The following is a 15,518-nucleotide window of genomic DNA, read 5'->3' on the forward strand; positions in this document are numbered from 1 at the left end:
AAATATTATCAAACTTTTGCCTTTTTTCTTTTGTTGGATTGATGACTAAATACCATTATAATGATGGCGGTGTCTTCAAACTTCCAAGTGTTTTCCTTTTCAGCGCTATTGGGCATTAGCTTGTGGTATATTTTGTGAATGTTTCTATTACTTCTGTGTGGTAGTTTTTTTTTTTTTTTTGCAATCAAAACGTTTGCCTATGACAGTAGTTTGCATACCATGTATTTCCTTATCCCTTGATTTATGTTTTACAGAAAGAACTTCAAAAGACAAAAGAGGCAATTGAGCGCGAGTACAACTTATTCAAGGAAGTACAATCTGGTAACACCCAGTTTCCTTTTTCTTTTCTTTAGCAGTATATATTTATTTATATTACCCTTGTATTATTACAAATCATGAATGTGCTCCTTACGATATACTGCTAAACTATCTTGTATCACATTATTCTGTTCACTTTCTAATGGTTTGAGTATTTTTTTTATTGGTTATTTTCTATGGTTGAAGATATGGGTGATGGAATAGATGAAAAGACTGAATTGTCAGAAGATCTTCTCATTCATGAGGAAATCTATCAATCTCGACTAGCCAAAATTAAACAAGTAGGTTGTTACTTTTTTTTATTATTCTACTTCATGTTTATTTTCTCATGTCGGAACAATTTTCAGCAAGAAGAAACTGTTTTGCGAGAGAGGGACCACTATGAACTAGAGAAGGGAAGACTAATTCGTGAAATGAAACGCATACGGGATGAGGATGGTTCACGGTTCAACAACTTTCAGATTCTAAAACATCGCTATGCCCTTCTAAACCTTCTTGGAAAGGGAGGATTCAGTGAGGTGTACAAGGTCTAAACTTTCCAGTACATTAGTAACCATTTTATCATATTTATATTACAGTACAATATTTATATTACTTGAGAAAATATCATACTAGGTAGAGTTAGTAAGACCAGAATCCTAGGGAGTTCCATTGCCTTTATTACCAATAATGGTAAATAAATGCCTTTCTGTAGTAATTTGAAGTAAGAAATTTCTAGCAGGCTTTTGACTTAGTGCAGCATGGGTATGTTGCATGCAAGCTTCATGGTTTAAATGCTCAATGGAGTAAGGAGAAGAAGGAAGATTACATAAAGCATGCAAAGAGGGAGTATGAGATTCAGAAGAACTTGGTCCATCGTCACATTGTTCGTTTATTGGACACCTTTGTCATTGATGCATTTACATTCTGCACTGTTCTGGAGTATTGCAGTGGTATATACACCTCATCTGTTTATGAAAATAATTATTTTGTTTACTTTTTTTGGTAGACTACGAGTATGTTTGGATTGAGTTATTTAAGCTTATATATTGGTAGAGAGAGCTTGTGAAAACTACTTATGACATGTTCATAAGCCTGTTTTGGCTTATGGCCATAAACTCTCTGGGATTGCTCATGAAAGTAATTTATCCAAACATGGCCTCTAAATAATGTCTGTTTGATTTCTTGTTTCATCTATGATCCTTCCTTTGACTCCCCTTGTTCTCTACCAGGGAAAGATCTTGATGCTGTTCTTAAAGCAACGCCTATATTGCCAGAGAGCGAGGCTAAAGTCCTTTTAGTCCAGATTTTCCGAGGTCTTGTTTACATTAATGAAACAAAACCAAAGATTATCCATTATGATTTAAAGCCTGCAAATGTTTTGTTTGATGAGCTTGGTTTTGCGAAAGTGACTGATTTTGGTCTTAGCAAGATAGTGATGAATGATGTGGGATCCCAGGGTATGGAACTTACATCCCAGGGTGCTGGTACATATTGGTAAGTGACGAGGATCGTTGTTGTAGGATTTCAAATTTCAAACTGTTCCAAGCTTGTCGGTTTTAAGCTTTAGTCTCTTTACTATTCTTTAACTTAGATGCTCCTTTCAACATTTGCTTTAATAAAACCTCCTTTTGCCTTTTCTTTTTTGATTTGCAGGTATTTGCCTCCTGAATGCTTTGAGCGCAGCAAGACGCCTCTCATATCATCCAAGGTCTATAATTTTTTAAGTTGTGAATACATAGATAGCTTTTTTTATTTGCCTCCTGAATGCTTTGAGCGCAGCAAGACGCCTCTCATATCATCCAAGGTCTATAATTTTTTAAGTTGTGAATACATAGATAGCTTTTTTTTTGTTACAATTTTCAATTTTTCGGTCATTTTGGTAAGTGGATATTTTGCTTTAATATAAGTTTCATGATGTCTGTATTCTGAAAACAACCGTTAGATAACAATCTTACTTACATAATAATCACTTTACATTTCTGACTTGTGGAAAACAGGTTGATGTGTGGTCTGTCGGTATTTTGTTTTATCAAATGCTATTTGGCAGACGTCCTTTCGGACATGACCAAACACAAGAGAAAATACTTCTTGAGGACACGATTATTAAGGCACACAAAGTAGAATTTCCCTCAACACCTACTGTTTCTAATGAGGCAAAAGTGAGTTGAGACCCTTTTATAGTAATTACTGCCTGTAGCTAATTGTTCTTTGGCCATTTTCATTTACTTATATTATTCTATTGTTTAGTGGTTGTCACGATCTTTTCTTGTTTTAGGTTATATTTATTGGACAAAAATTCAACTTGATTCCATGGGCAAGCGAAATTAGCATTCGTTATTTATCTGAACTTGTAATTGCATTCCTCCATAACACAGTGCCCATTAAAATAATGGTTTAATAGTTGAAAGTAATATGCACCAATGAGAAATTATTGGTTGCGCAAGATCTTTTTTCAATTAAAAATTGTATCTTTCTTATTATCACCGCCATAACCATAATAATATTTCTTTGGCTTGAGCTCGGAACTGCAGTTTTACTGAATTCCTCTTATTTTAATATAGGAAGGTTGTCATTTTCATTAATGACCCCACATATGTGCATGTTTATGTTTGGTGTTCACTTTCTAAATTAAGCTTAAAGAAATGGAGTTGGCTCTGTTATAAAGTGCAATAACAAAACGAACGGTGAAGTAGTTAAAGTCTCAGCCATTGATTTACAATCCATAGTTACAATTCTGCATCTTATTCTCTAAAGAGCACAAATCATTTTAGAGAAGCCAAATCCAAAAATACTACCTTTTTATCTACAATTCTTACTATGAAACCTGACAATTATCTCTACTGTGTACAATTTTGTCAGGATTTTATTCAGCGGTGTCTTACATATGACCAGGCTGAGAGACCAGATGTATTAACCATTGCTCGACATTCATATCTGACTTACTCAAAGGAAAAGTGAAGGCCATTGACGGCTTGTCACCCTCACCCCACCAAAAAACATATGGGGAGGGATCCCATCTTCTAACTTCAGTCACTAAAGATCTGTTAGAATTTGTATAGACTGTGCAGATTTAGTATCTTGGTTATGTCAGAGAAAGGGTGTTTCCTCACTCTGAAAGGAAGTCATGTCTTCATGCAATTATCATTTGATTCAAAATATTGGATTAGTAAACGGCAAGTTGGTTGGACTTGACCTTAAGGGTCATGCTGTATAGGTAGCTGAGAAGGTTTTCTCGATTTTCAATATTCTTGTCACCGGATTATAACTTGGTACAAGTCATACCATTGATGTAAATAACACTTCATCATGTTTACATAGACAGGTTCCAAAAGTCAGTGTCTTGACTAGCAATAATGAAGCGCTTTGGATCACTTGTTAGCATTTCCCTTTTCTTTAACAAACCTCCATGGTGCAGGAATTTGCACTCACTTTATCATACATCTCCAAATTGGAGTTTAGATCGAAGTAAGTGAAACGACCATCTCCATGATAACACTTGGCTCAAATAGCTCAATACCTAAATAAAAAACAATTATCCTTTTCAGTCAAATGCACTGAAAGAATATTGAATGTTTTTTTTTTTTGAACAAAAAAGAATATTGAATGTTGGTTATTAGTTTTACAAATATTGCTTCAATTGTTGAGATAAGGAGGCATTTTAATATGACATTTCAGCCAATCAATTAAGTAAGTTATTTAGCTTAAGGATCTCCAAATCAGTTCAATTTGCTCTCCCACAATTTCCTTACGACCCAATTCAACCTTTGACATAAAATAATATCTATTTAATCCCATACATTTTTATATATGGGATAAATTAGTCTCTTGGTTAACTTAACGGAAGGGCTAACGTGTCCTTCTATATAAATGTCATGGACTAATTTAGATATTATTTTTTTAGAGTTAAATATCATTTTAGTCCCTATAAATATATCAATTTTTCGTTTTAATCCCTCTAAAAAATTTCTTCCACTTTTAGTCCTCCAAAAAAATTTCAATTTCACTTTTGGTCCCTCCTTTAGTCCTTTTAAGTAAATTTAATTCATATTTTTGAATAAAATTTTGCATAAAAGTTTATAATATCATAAGAACCTCTCACCAAAAAACTTAGAATTTTTTAACGAAACATGAATTAATTATGAATTTTTATGCACAATTTCTTTAAAAATTAATAATTAATTCATGTTTCATTAAAAAATTCTAATTTTTTTTGGGAGAGATGTGTACAATATACTACACATTTCTGCACAATTTAATTAAAAAATACATGAGTTGGTTTAAAAATAGAGACCAAAAGAACTATTAAAATTAAGTAAGGACTAAACTTAAAAGGTCTCAATTTTATAGGAACTAAAAACATATTTAACCCTACAAAATAATATGTGATGTTTTTCATGAAAAAATTTAAAAAAAAAGTGATTAGGAAAATAAGCTTTACAAAAAAAAAGTATTGTGATTGTTACATAAAAAATAATTACTTTATTTTTAAGATTTCTTTTGCAGAATTTTATTTTTAAAGTCCGAGAGATTGAGAGAGATTGGGTTGAGATTGAGATTTCTTTGCATAAAGCATGTTAGAAATAAAAAAGACTCTTACTTTTATCACCTTATAACATTTTCACAGGCCTTATTTTTTTCTTTCAAAAATACCCTTTGGTTTAGATGAGTTCGGATTATATAATCCGAAATATGCTTATATATAAGAAACAATCAGCATCTCTCCCATTTCGGCAGTTTCAAACTTTGCTTTTAAAAACAACAAAAAAAAAATAAAACAAGTCAAATAAAATCAAAAAATTATAAAAATACCATCAAAAAATTCTAAAAATCAAATAAAACTAATGAAAAAACTAATTCAAATTTTTTATGATTTTTCTGAGAACATAAAAAATAAAATAAAAATGAAAAATGAGTCTAAACGATGAAATTTTGGATTTTGAGGGGAGGAGTCCCGTAACAAATCCCTTTTAGGGAAGTCTTGATCCTTGATTTTTTCCTGATTTTATGATTTGCCAAGCCAAGAAGTAACCGACTAAAATATGATTCATTTTTTATTGACTATTTCTTTTCCCACTCTATGAGTGCCCATGTGATTTTCGGATTTTAGAATTCAACTGAGTTTTTCCTTTGTTGTGGGGTGAAAAAAATGAGTTTTTCACCAATTTGAATTTTATAATCCGAAAACCCCAAAACATAGGGCGCGTTCATTGCTTTTTCGTTCATTGCTTTTTTTGGGTTATAGAATCCGAACATCCAATAAACACCCTTATTTAAGGGAAAAACAATTCAGATTATATAATCTGAACTGTATCAGCACAAATTCTGAACATGCTTGTAACATGGATAATCATTTTCAGGATCATATTAATCTTCCTAACTCTCATAATTCTGTTTGAAATCATTGTTAACTGTTCCTGATCAATAAAACTATATTTGGGCTATTTGATCGGATCCGAAACTTGGCCATAAAATCAGGACAAAAATCAAGGATAAAGACTCCCGTAGAAGAAATTTCTTACGGGATTCCGACCCTCAAAATCCAAAATTCCATTGTTTAGACCCATTTTTTATTTTATTTTTCATATTCTAAAAAAAATCCGAAAAAATTTGCTTTAGTTTTATTTGATTTTTAAAAAAATTTGGTGGTATTTTTTAAAATTTCTTGATTTTATTTGACATGTTTAATCATTTTTTTCTTTATTCTATAATGATAAAAATTAATAATTAACAAAAATCCAATTAAGCTCCATCCTAATCATTTGACGCCTCAGTTACCATAATTCACATGCCCATATTTCTGCTCTTTTTATTGCGTTAATACGAGTAGATGGTTGAATACAAATAACACATGTAACAAATAGATAAAATAAATCTAAATATTAAAAAAAATTGTAGCAAACACAAATGTCTAATTTGAAGGTGAAAAAAACACAAGAAGATGGTTGAATTGTGTTAGCTTTTTCTTCTTTTTAAACTAAGTCCAGATTTTAGAGCCTGATAAAGTTCAGATCCTGAAACAATGTTCTAAGTCTAATGCAACGGATAATGTAAAGATAGGAAGAGAGAAGAGAAAGACACAAAACAATTATACAGGTTCATTCCACAATCTGGAAGTAGTACTCCTGTCCCCCTTGCACTTCCAACGAGAGTTCACTAAAATCAGAATCTGATTACAAATGCTCAAGCATACAAGCAAGAGTATTCTTATGCTCAAGCACAAAATCAAGAGACTTCTAAACAAACAAAATTACAAAAAAAATGTTTGATTTGAACACTTGATATACAATCAGTGGTGTTCACAATACAAATCAGATACATACTCTTAAGACTCCATAATTTTTAAGATATGAAAGTTTATAAGAAACTATAAGTGAACTGACGTGCAACAATTTCAGCAGAGTTTTGGCACAAGTAAATTGTTGTTGACTCTCCACAAATCTTCAAGTCTTCATTCCTTTATATAGAGGTATGAAAGATACATTGTAGAAGTGCTAGCACATCAAAAGAGTCGTTGTAGAAGCTTGATCATCACCAATGATCTGTTGCTTGATTTAGTTAGTGTCCTAGGAGAGAATAATTTGAAATCCATTTCTTGCTTGGAGAATTAACCAGCGTAGACACAACTGTAGCGGTACTATGTGCAGACAAGAGTGGAGTAGTGGTTGTACACTTGTACTATTGTCCTATTTCTGCGCTCTTCAGTGGATAAGCATCCAATGCCTTCTAATTCCTCTGAAATAGTCGTTGCTCCAGGTTTCTATTCTTTCGGCAAACTTGTGACTTCAGACTCTGGTAATCAGCTTCTGATGTTCTTCAGACTTAGATCTGCAACATAAGCTTCCTTTGTAAATTCTATTGCTCTCATTTGTTCTTCGAGAACCAATACTTTGTTTTAAGACTTATAAATTTTAGTTTATGGTCTTGCACAATTTAACAAATATTAGCATATCAAATTGAACTTTTAATACCAGCCAAACCGCAAGTGCACGGCCTATCGAAGTAATAGTAGTAAGTAAAAGTATCGTTCCGCTAGGGAGTTGTTCAACTTAATTAACCTTTAGTGAATGATTAGCGGGAGAGAAAGTTTAGTAAAAAGGGGTTTTGATTGCTGAAGCTAAAAACAATATTAATAAAAAGCCTCGGGATCATTGGTTCATCATAATGACAAATCCTTCACTAGACAAGACCTAAACATCTAATTTCATGGTTTACACACTAATTTCTAAAGACCGGTTTCCCTTAGCCCCTCACCTTTCCGATGAAAGTCCGGTGAGAGTTTACTTCTAGCAACCAAGCCTATTTCGCTGACATGATTACTAAAAGATGCATAGAGGATTGAAACTACTCTTTGTCTCAATAATTGTAAAGACTATTTCACTGTTTTGCAATTATTGTCTAGATTCACTTGTTCCAACATCAAGACTCCGCTCTCGCTTTATGAATTGATGTTTGGGATGATGGATTAACGATTATCAAACCCTCCGCTTTCGCTTCCACAGTTTGATAATTGTTAATCCACGTTAAGACGGTGAATCTAGATTAGAAATTAGGGTTACATAGAAATTAGGGTTTAGGCTTGTTTTGTTTAGGATTGAGTCATTAGACTCCCCAACAATCCCAAGACGAAGAAGTCTACTCACTCATGTTCATCGTAGACATGGGGGAAGAAGAGAGAAAAAAACAGTAAAATAAATTGCAAAGAAAGTAAAAGGGAAATAAAGACTTTTTATTGAAATAATACTTGAAATAAACAAAGTAAAGGATGATTGTTTATGGTGGAGAGCTACTCTATTTATAGCTTTACAATCGACTTAGAAACTAAGCAACTAAAAGGGTAAAACAGTAAAGCTGCAACAGGGTAACTTGGGCCCGAAGAAAAAGCAGCAAAAGAGGCCTCTGGAGGTGGCACGGCCGTGCCACATGTTGGCACTGGCCGTGCCAAGCTTCTGACTTGGTGGAAACATATTTTTGTTCCGTATCTTCGTATTTTCGCACTGTATTTGCTCCAGTCCTCTTTCTTTTGCTCCAAGACACCTTCCACCATATATTCGTTCCTAAAATAAAATAAAAAGCAATTTAAAGTAAAATATTCTAAAAGGAAATAAAATGCAATAAAATCAAATCAAATCTTATTTAAAACTAAACTAAATAAAGCATTAAAATATACTAATCTATGACTCATCAAACTCCCCCACACTTGAATCTTTGCTTGTTCTCAAGCAAAAGGCAATAGACATAGCAGCGACAAAAGATTTATTCATGGCAATATTAAGAACACATGTCTCAAAAGAAAGGCTTCGCTTCAAGTACACTAATTACAATTTCAAATGCTTCTCATGAACCTATTCTACCCAACATCAAGTCTCAAGTGAGTGTGTGTGTGCAGTCCAAGCCTTTTATTGCTCCTGTATAAGACAGATATTATGAGGAATAGGTTCTATCCTTAATGCTAAAGTAACTGAGAAAAGTCCTTTCTTCATTTCATATAAGAGTGATGGGAATTTAAGTTAAAATTATATTAGATTAACAATTAAGCGCAAGGGGCTGCAGATGCTTAGGGGCTATCTATCCTCGTAGGAAGTCTTCTCGGATGTAATTGTCCTTTCCCCCTAGATTCAAAATCACCCTAAGCAGTGCTGCAAATTTTTATTTTATTTTATTTCATCTCCGCGTAGGAAGTCTTTTTGGATGTAATTGTCCTTTCCCCCTAGCATTGATGAATTTGTTTTAATTTAAATTCAAATTAGGGAGTCACCACCACAATTAGGAAGTTAGGGATTGTCCTTTCCCCCACATGTTGGTGCCATTCTCCCGCCCCATTATAACTTTAACAATTTAAGAATATAACAATTAAGAACATTGATTAATTTCCCACACAAACTTATACTACTTTTACTCTTAAGACTTTAAAGGGTCTAAGTTAACACTAAAGATAGAACATGTTCCTTAAAATACCTATTCATACATTTGCTCAAGGATTGCAACTGAGTGCTTTTCTCATTGGAGATTTTCACAATAAAACAAGACATGGGTATAGCAAGAACATAAGAAACACAAGAAACTACCTTCATGTACAAGAAGCAACCTAAAGAAGAGACAAAACAAAAATTTCCATGCCATTTTTTTACATTAAAAACAAGCTACTAGTCATGCCTTTCACTATAAAAACAAAACAAAAGAATAAAGCTCAAGGGAGTTTGGACACTACGACTCTAGACACTTTATTAGCCCCCCCCCCCCCCCCCCCCCCCCACCCCACACACACACACACACTTAGGGGAAGCATTGTCCTCAATGATTCAAAAGAAAAAGAAATTAAAAGAGAAGAAGAAGAAGAAGAAGAAGAAGAAGAAGAAGAAGAAGAAGAGAGAAGGAGTGAAGGGAAGAGAGGAAGAGGAAAGCTCACAATTTATTGAGGTCCATATGGAGGACCTTGAAGTTGGAGGTGTTGCATCATCCGACGGAGCATCTCATTATTTTCATCATTGACACGGTTGCCCCTTTGAACTTCATTGCGAAGGCCGGAGATCTCAACACCTTGCCTTTGTTGCTCGGTGCTCATCCTCTCGATTTCATTGTGAATCCATGTCCATCTTTGATTTTCATTAAGCTCACTGGCTTCATGGCCATGGTGTTCTTCCTCATGGTGCAAGTTAGCACCTTCTCCCTCATCATCTTGCTCACCAAGAACCTGCACATCATTAACATACAACCAATTTTCTTCCACCTCGGTGGTAGTCCGAGATGGGTTAGGCAATAAAAACATGATTGGCACATTTAGCTTAAGTTGGTAATGGAGGGGTGGGCGATGTTTGATGAAATTCATAGCAATAAGGGTTTCTATGTTAAGCCTATTGTTTCCCTCAATTGGTTTGATCCCCTCATCTTCACCTACTCCAAAACACCTAGCTATATATGTAATGATGCCACCCACCATGTAACGCCCTCCTTTTTATTTAATTATTTTTATTAAGTTAGAATCTATTTATGTATTTTATTACGTGGCATTATTCTATTATTTATTAGAATATGAGAATTATTAGTGTAAGTAGAATTGGAGGTTAGAATAGAAAGAAGAATAAGTTATTGGGCCTAAATAGATTTAGGAAGAGTGATTAGTATTATAAATAAGGAAGCTTAGGTTAGAAAGAGTTTTTACGTTAAACCGCTTTTTGGAAAAGAGGAGAACAAGGAGAGAAAAGAAGAGGAGAACTCAGAGAGAGAACTCTAGGAACGAAGAACGCACGCTGCTTTTGATTTCAGAAAAATAATCTAAGGTAAGGGTGAGACTATCTTTCACTAATATTAAGTCTGTAGATCATTAGATTGCATCTAACATGTTTTAGGATGAGTTTGTGAGAATATGAGGAATTAAGGTTTGAGTGAGAATTGATGATTAGATGATGGAAAATTGCTGAATTGATGTAAAGGGGAAGTTTATATTCACCATAAGGGCTGTATAATCACATGTGTAGTGAAGGGTCTTGTTTTCCATTGTTTTTTTTTTTATGATCTTTTAATGAATTCATGTTAAAATTTTGTGATCTAATTGCTGCTGCTTGTTTATTTTGGTCGGTGGTTAATTAATTTTCTCTTTGCTAATATCCATCGGTGAACTTTGAATTTTTGACATGAGTGTTTGATTGATTTTTCTTTTAATCTCCGGATCCAGAAAATTAGACATAAAGCAAATTGTGGATAAAATTTCTAGTCGGATTTCCTGTATGTTTTTTTTTTTGGTTAATTATAAAAGGGAGTTTATTGTCATTATTTTCTCAAATTTTGGTTATCCACATGGTTTCATGCGTCTGGTATTTTATAGGTTCATGATTTCTTGTTTAATTTAAGGCCACAAACAAGATTTAATATTAGAAAGTGATGATAAGTTCCTCTACTCTGTCTTCAGCTCCACTTTTTCTAGAAGCTATCGTATGCCTACTCACTTGTTATATCCAACTTTTCCATTTGAATAGTTACTAAGAGGTGCTTATGTGTGTGAATTATTTAGTTACTTGAAAAACATTCTCATAAGAAATTTATTATTCATAGAATTATATTTATATAATAGGCTGATGAACTACCATTTGGAAGGACATATTCATATGGAGCGAAAGGAAAATATTATTAGCAGTGGTGAACTAGGCTGATTAGAATTACCATTAGAATATAGGATCAGTGCCTCACAAATTATGATAATTAGGAAAAAGAAATATACCTACACACACAAGGATTTTACGTGTTGCTAGTGATTTTTATTTATGGAGATATTTTATTTGAGGATGTGTATTGATGCGTAATTGATGAGTCATTTAACGAAGTGTAATTGATGAATTTTTTTACCTAATTGTAATTTGTAAATTATTTGATGATGTGAAAATGATGTGATATATGAAGATGTGAGTATTTGATGATATGTTATATAAAGATGAATTAATTGACGATGTGTTATATAAAGATGTGTTATTTGAAAATGTGTGATTTAAAGATGGGTTATATAAATATGTGATCTTGTTATTTATGCACTATATGTGTTATTTACGATGCTTATGATGATATGATTCATTCTCTTTAATGTTGATATGTTATTTAAACACCGTTAAATGCTGTAAATGTTGATTGGTTGCTGCTGTTGATTGTTAATGTCTTGAAGTTGCATGAGTCGGTCTAAGTTGCAAGAATTTAAGAAGTTGTCCATGATTATGGAGTTGTATAAGATGTTCACGTTGTTGTCTAAGTTGTAGGAAGATTGAGTCCATTGCATACTCATTAAAGTTGGGGGCTTTAGGCCCGGCAGCCTTGTGCTCATTAAAGTTGGGGGCTTTAGGCCCGGCAGCCTTTGTGCTCGTTAAAGTTGGGGGCTTTAGGCCCGGCAGCCTTTGTGCTCACACGTTGAAGAGCCTAATTACGCTCATTTATGTTGTTGATTGGTACCACATGCATTTGCATAACAAGAAGTTTCACGATGGTTTAAGTTGTTAAGTTGATAAGAGTTGCATTGTCAAGTTGAGTCGTGTTGTCGAGTCAAGTGTTAAGTTGAACATGATGTCTAATGATGATTTAAAAAGATGATGGTTGTCTATGATTTGATATGATGCTAAATGATAAATGTTTGATATGTTAATAATGTTCTATGTTGTTAAATGCATTTTGATGATTTATAAGCTTAATATTATTGTTTGAGAAATCTCACCCCTTCTGCGTATATGTTGCCTCGACCGTGGGTAATGTGCAGGTAATAAAGATTAGAGGCGTTCGTGAGTGGACTCCTCACTTGGTGTCTAGGTGCTCTGATACGTAACAGGATGGGGGCTTGTGTTTACTTCTATTCCTTACGTGTCTCTTTTATGAACTAATTTATGAGATTTTCCAATAAGGCCTGCGTGCCAAGACTTTTAAATGTTGAACTATTTTCCGCTGCAACAGTTTTAAGATTTTCACGATGTTGAATTTGAAGGATAATTATTATTATCCATTTTATGATTTAAATGAATTATGTGACATTCCGTTATGAATTAAATACTCTGATTTAAATGAAATTTTCAAGTTGGGAAAACGGGGTGTTACACACCACTATGTCTCCTCTATCGGCCGGTCTAGTACCGACAAAGTCTAGGTGATCAATCAAATAAAAACAAGTATTGACGGGGTGGTTGTAGAGCATTGCCCATAACATGAACAACTCATCGGTTCTAGTGTTTCCTAGCTCGGTTCTACCCCCAAATAGTGCAAGTCATTACCCTCTGAAGGTACCTAAGTACGGGGTTGTGAATGTTGCTAGCTTTGTTCGCCCTAGGGACGTATTTGTTAAGACCGGTGATTTGTTTCCAAAAGGCAGCTGGGTCATAGTTAACCGGTTTTAGACTAGGATCCCAATGATCATGAATATATCCTTCATTTGCAAAACCTAAGGCCTCACAAAAGTACTGAAGTGACATGTCATAATCAATATTCATCAACCGAAAAACAACACTATGGTTAGGGTTATCATAATCCAACTTATCTTTGGTAAAATCTATTGAGCTCAAGAATTCATAAGTGAAATTTTCATAACCCCGCATAGGTTTCAGCAAATCAGTCCAACCTAACTTTCCTATCAGCCTAGAAACATCATCAAAAAGCTCTAGCACATCCAAAGTATTGGGATCAGGATAACGAGAAGGATGCAAGTGTTTAGAGATGAGATTTTTATACCTGTCCCTTTGCTTGTTGTTTTTGAACTGGATTCCATGATTCTTCACTTGTGCTTGCTTCTTTGGGGGAGGTCCTCCTTGAGAGCTTGCTGGTTCCTTACCACTTCTTCTTGAAGCCATTGACCCTTGTTGCAATTGGTTTGAAGTTTTAGGGTTTGGGAAGATTTTTGGTGGAAAGGATTGGTTTAGGGTTGGGGTTGATGTTTTAGGGAAGGTTTGTTGGTTTGGATGTGGAGATTGGTTAAGGTTTTGTGGTGTTTGGGTTAGGTTTTGAAAGATTAGGGTTTTGGTGAATTATGGGTTTGGATGGATGAAAGATGTTTTTGATTGGTGGTTTTTGTTTTGGAGGAAGTTTGTGGTTGATTGGTGAAAGAATTGAGTGATTTGGTTAAGTTTTGAGGGAGATATGAGGGTTTGAAGGTTATGGAGGTTTAGAGAGAAGTTTGAAAGATGAAAGAGGGTTGTGGTTTGTGAATGAGGAAGAAGAAGAGAAAAAATATGAGTATATAGGGGCTAGAGATCGGGCACGGCCGTGCCACCTATTGGCACGGGCCGTGCCATCTTCCTGACTTCCACCTTCATTTTTTTCTTCAAAAACTTGGCACGGCCGTGCCAATCCTAGCACCGGCCGTGCCACCTTTCTGGTCCTGGGGGCTTCAGAATTTTTCAATTTCTCGATTTTTTTTCGAATCACACTTGGACAATTACCTACAAAACAACTTAAAACAAAGAAAAACAAAACAAAAGCGATTAAATGCGTGGGTTGCCTCCCACGAAGAGCTCTTTTAATGTCATTAGCTTGACGGTTAGAAAGAATCCTTAGAATGGATCAAAGATATCATATTGTATAGATGACGCTATAAAACGTTCTTTCACAACATGATCGTTAAGCATGCAACAAGAGTAAAGAGCGGGACCTTTCATAACGTTTTCCAACTCAAATCCTACCATCTTATCACTCACTTGAAAGACTATCCTACCGTTCTTGACATCTATAAGAGCTCCCGCAGTGGCTAGGAAAGGTCTACCTAGGATTATGGGTACGTCTTCGTCCTCCGCAATGTCAACGACTACAAAATCAGTTGGGATATATATCCCTTCTATCTTAACCGGTATGTCCTCGACAAATCCTAAAAGTTTCATGGTAGAACGATCAGCTAGCTTTAATTCTATTTCGGTAGGTTTCAACTCTCCTATCCCTATCCTTTTGAGAAGAGACAAAGGCAGCAAACTAACACTAGCTCCTAAGTCACATAAGGCTTTGTTTATGGTTTCATTCCCAATTTCACATGGTATGGCAAAGCTACCTGGATCTCTAAGCTTAAGGGGTGCTTCTTGAATGATTGCACTAGTGTCCTTAGCCAAGGCTATTGTCTCATTATGCTATATAGCCCTTTTCTTTGAAAAAATTTCCTTTAAAAACTTGGCATATAGGGGCATCCTAGACAAAGCTTCAGCAAAGGGAAGTTTAATGCAAATTTTCCTAAGTATGTTAACAAATTTTTCAAACTTACCCTCTAGTTTAAGCTTATCAAGATTTAAGGGGGATGGAGTTTTGTTTTCTTCAAGCGGTTTTGCTTCTTCTATCACAATTTTATCACCTAAAGGCTTGACATTTTCTTTCCCAATGTTTTTAACCTTAGCAAAAGTTTCGCCTAACTTACTACCCCCAAAAGATATGACATTAACTTGGGCTTTGGGATTGGCTTTGGTTTAACCAGGAAAGACTCCCGGTGTTTGGGAAGAGGTAGCCACTTGTTGGGCTATTTGAGCGATTTGAGTTTCAAGCATTTTAGAGTGAGTAGCAATAGAATCAACTTTGGTATTGAGCTTGGAAAGAGAATCATTCAGAAATCCGGTTTGGTTTTTCAGTTCTTGAAGTTGTTTGGTTTGGTTGGCAATAGAGTTTTCCAACAAAATTTCCAAATTGGATTTCTGAGTGAATCTTTGGTTGTTTGCATAACTGGGTGGTGCTACTTGTCCATAGGGATTTTGGTTTTTATAAAAATTTTGATTTTGTCTCATCCC

General features: G+C 34.6%; 1 protein-coding gene and 1 long non-coding RNA gene across 2 annotated transcripts; one reads left to right on the forward strand and one right to left on the reverse strand.

Annotated features, from left to right (window-relative positions):
• The first annotated feature begins 260 nt into the window (after positions 1 to 260).
• Positions 261 to 3,599, forward strand: LOC146924463 (serine/threonine-protein kinase TOUSLED-like). The gene is made up of 8 exons (XM_085709502.1): positions 261 to 321; positions 505 to 599; positions 666 to 845; positions 1,040 to 1,250; positions 1,530 to 1,794; positions 1,954 to 2,008; positions 2,298 to 2,459; positions 3,160 to 3,599. Exons 2-8 carry the CDS (start codon positions 507 to 509, stop codon positions 3,256 to 3,258), a joined length of 1,065 nt encoding a protein of 354 aa, XP_085565628.1. The 5' UTR covers positions 261 to 321; positions 505 to 506; the 3' UTR covers positions 3,259 to 3,599.
• A 4,406-nt stretch (positions 3,600 to 8,005) lies between these two features.
• LOC146924464 (uncharacterized) lies at positions 8,006 to 9,835 on the reverse strand. The gene is made up of 2 exons (XR_015010184.1): positions 9,707 to 9,835; positions 8,006 to 8,354 (listed from the first exon to the last, which is right to left on the reverse strand). It is a non-coding gene; the product is annotated as an uncharacterized LOC146924464 (long non-coding RNA).
• Positions 9,836 to 15,518: the final 5,683 nt, after the last annotated feature.

Source organism: Medicago sativa, chromosome 5, assembly GCF_051527215.1.
Source record: "Medicago sativa cultivar Bolivia chromosome 5, Bolivia_mono, whole genome shotgun sequence".
In the NCBI taxonomy this organism is placed as follows: domain Eukaryota; kingdom Viridiplantae; phylum Streptophyta; class Magnoliopsida; order Fabales; family Fabaceae; genus Medicago; species Medicago sativa.

Excerpts from the sequence above, each read along its gene's own strand:
- LOC146924463 (XM_085709502.1), top strand. The coding sequence starts at position 507 with ATGGGTGATGGAATAGATGAAAAGACTGAATTGTCAGAAGATCTTCTC. Across the intron at positions 600-665 it reads GACTAGCCAAAATTAAACAA|CAAGAAGAAACTGTTTTGCG; the intron begins GTAGGTTGTTAC and ends AACAATTTTCAG. Across the intron at positions 2,460-3,159 it reads CTGTTTCTAATGAGGCAAAA|GATTTTATTCAGCGGTGTCT; the intron begins GTGAGTTGAGAC and ends CAATTTTGTCAG.